The sequence below is a fragment of the Grammomys surdaster genome, unplaced genomic scaffold, assembly GCF_004785775.1.
Source record: "Grammomys surdaster isolate TR1022 unplaced genomic scaffold, NIH_TR_1.0 350, whole genome shotgun sequence".
Lineage (NCBI taxonomy): Eukaryota > Metazoa > Chordata > Mammalia > Rodentia > Muridae > Grammomys > Grammomys surdaster.
In genome coordinates, this window is record NW_021604769.1 from 722486 (window position 1) to 725786 (window position 3301).

Genomic DNA, 3301 nt, shown 5'->3' on the forward strand with positions numbered 1-3301 from the left:
AGATTCATACATACACACACATGTACATATACAGATATGTATTATTATTTCCCATTACACCTCATTGTATCACTATCCTTAGTTCTATTGTCTCTGTGTGTGTATGTGAATATTTGTGTCTGTGCATGTGGTGTTTTCAAGTGATGATATGTGGGTGTATATTTTCTCAATTCTTGTATAAAACAACTATTATGAAAAAGGCTCATTTACTTCTCTTGAATTTTGTTTTCATTATTAATCTATGCATAACAATAAAGATAATATAAATATAATACTTTGTTTAAAATTACATTGAAACTTCTCTTTATGTTTTCTGAATGCACATGGAGCAAGAATTTAACTAGGAAAATTTATATTTTATGAAAAGCCAAAGAAAATAATTTACACAAATTATTCAATGTCCTTTTCAGAGCATATTTTACATCTTTGTTTCTCAAACTATAGATCAAGGGATTTAACATGGGGATCACCAGCGTATAGAATATGGAAGCCACTTTGTCACTTTCAAAGGAGTGGCTGGAATTAGGCTGGACATACATAAATATCAAAGTCCCATAGAACACAATGACTACTGTCAGGTGGGACCCACAGGTGGAGAAAGCCTTCTGCCTGCCTTCAGTAGAGTTCATTTTCAGAATGGCTATGAGGATGAGTAGGTAGGACACAAGGACAATCAGAAGAGAGGAAATTAAATCAAAGGCTGCCAAGATTAAAATTATCAGTTCAACTTCATGTGTATCTGAGCACAGCAGAGGTAATAAGGGAAGACTATCACAGTAGAAATGACTGATGACATTGTTGCCACAGAAAGACAAAGTGAAAATCTTAATTGTGACTAGAAGAGAAACAAACGTGCAATAGAGATAAGGAATTGCCACTAATACCCAACATAACCTTTTTGACATGATGACAGTATAGAACAAAGGCTTACAGATGGCCACATAGCGGTCATAGGACATTGCAGACAGAATAAAAAGCTCACTAACAATGAACACAAGAAAGAAAGAAAGCTGTGTGGCACAAAGTTTAAATGATATTGTATTTTGATCCACAACAAAATTTACTAACATTTTGGGTCCCACTGATGTAGAATAACCAAGATCTGTAATAGCCAGATGTTTGAGAAAAAAGTACATAGGTGTTTGCAACCTGGAGTCCACTGTGGTGAGGATGATCATGCCCAAGTTTCCCATCAGTGAGATCATATAGATAATGAGGAAGAGTCCAAACAATGGGGCCTGTAGTTCAGGGTGGTCAGTGATGCCCATCAGGACAAATTCAGTCACTACTGTAAGGTTGTGTTTCCCCATCCTGGTGTATTAGAAAACCTATTTAGAGTACAGACACCAATATCACCAATAGTTATCTTATACAATCAACTGGCATATTTTAGCATACAACATTAGCATAAGCAATACATATTCAAAATTAAAAAGAAATTATAATGCAATTATAAACTCACTGTTCTTAAATGACAATGTGTTTCATATAGTTAGAGATGCAAAGGCAGACTGAGGATCTTAATTGTGCATGACACTCCATATTAATTTCTATTTGTAATATGAAGGTAACCTTCTATTACGACCAGTGGATTGAGACTAAGTAAACTTCAGTGTATCTCACTATATAGAATATTATTTCTCAATAATAGCACATGATAATATTTCTTTTATTTTATGAAATATATAGAGATATATCTCTGAATAAATGCTAGAACGATATAGAAACAGATTATAGTTAGACAGTTGATAGATATATTTATGATAGCTGTAGGGCAAACATAACAGCTATGAAAATATAAGGCAAATATTTGTAAAATTCCCAATAATACTCAGTATTCAGCTGGAGGACACACATCTAGCTATAATTTGAAGACATGGGAAGGTAATTGAAAGTCACTGTTTATCTGAGATCAGTTTAGGGCATATAGTGTAATCTTGTCTCAAAAACTCTCAAAACCAAGAATAAATGCTCTCTCTCTCTTTCTCACTCTCACTCTCACTTTTTATCTCTATCTCTATTTCTATCTATCTATCTGTATCTATATTCCTTTTTAATGTTTGATGAGTAATTATAATCACATAGAAATCCTAGTGTATATAAAGGTATCAGCATTGTACTTAACATCACTCTTTTACTCATGTAAAAACTTATTGCTATATATTTTAAAAATCAGTAAAACCAGCTATTTCAGTACAATCAACTGAAGATTCTTACACCTATTGTTTTTACATTTCAATCATCAAACCATTGACATGTTGAATATATGTATAAATAAAAACAATAAAAAATATCACACTGCTAATCATTTTCATGAGAATGGGGATGTTTCAGATAATTTTCTCCGGGACATAGTATCTGAATTGTTCTCACACTCTTCCTTTTACAAGACAAGATATCATTATGAACCCTAATTATACTCACACTTTTAACAAGCCTCTTACCTCACCCTCCTGAGTTTTATGTTTTTATATATATTCTGATAACACTTGACCTTATGCTGTATTTAGTAAATAATATATTTAAATGTAATTTTGGGAAGATGCCACAAGAACTAAATAAAATATAAGCAATATTTGCAAAATACATTGATGTTATGTAAAATATTTTATTACTATAGGCAATAAAAATTTCTTCATATTATTATAAAATGTGAGATAAGATTAAAAAGCCTATAGTTAATCAAATAGGATTTAGCTGAATGCCATAATGATCAGAACCTGAAAAGATTATGAAATAGAATATATGTTGATAGATGCGAGTTATTATTAAATTATTAAAATTATGGTATCTAATCCTTTACAATAAGAAAGAAAAATATGTTTATCATGACAATTATAGTAAAATCCATGTCTGGTGAAACATGAACAAAAATGAAAACATAGAAATAACCATACATAATAATGTAATATGCACTTTAATTATTTAAAATATTACTTTCCAGTTTATAAAACTGCTTTCTGTTTTCCTACTATGTCCTCAGTATCACCAATCCATTGTGCAGAAATATACTCCAAGAAGCAGTTTGAAATGAATATGCTCAAGGATTGAAATAAGAAGCAATATGAACCTAATTATTTTTAATTATTTGAAACAAAAAATACATTTAGTAAGAAGAAAATTATTTGCACATTTATCTTCATTAATTTTCAAGTTAGTATATAAGTTAATGCATTGCATTATGACATATTTATACATATAAGTAATTATTCTCTGATTGTTTTTGTCATCTTTCTTGGCTACCTTTCCTTCATCTCCATATGAAGCTCAGGAGGATCTCATTTTTGTTCTCCACTGTGTT

General features: G+C 30.9%; 1 protein-coding gene across 1 annotated transcript; it reads right to left on the reverse strand.

The window, feature by feature from the left end:
• Positions 1-350: 350 nt before the first annotated feature.
• LOC114631021 (olfactory receptor 8K3-like) lies at positions 351-1310 on the reverse strand. Its single transcript, XM_028779328.1, has one exon. The coding sequence runs from the start codon at positions 1308-1310 to the stop codon at positions 351-353; it is 960 nt and encodes a 319-aa protein (XP_028635161.1).
• Positions 1311-3301: the final 1991 nt, after the last annotated feature.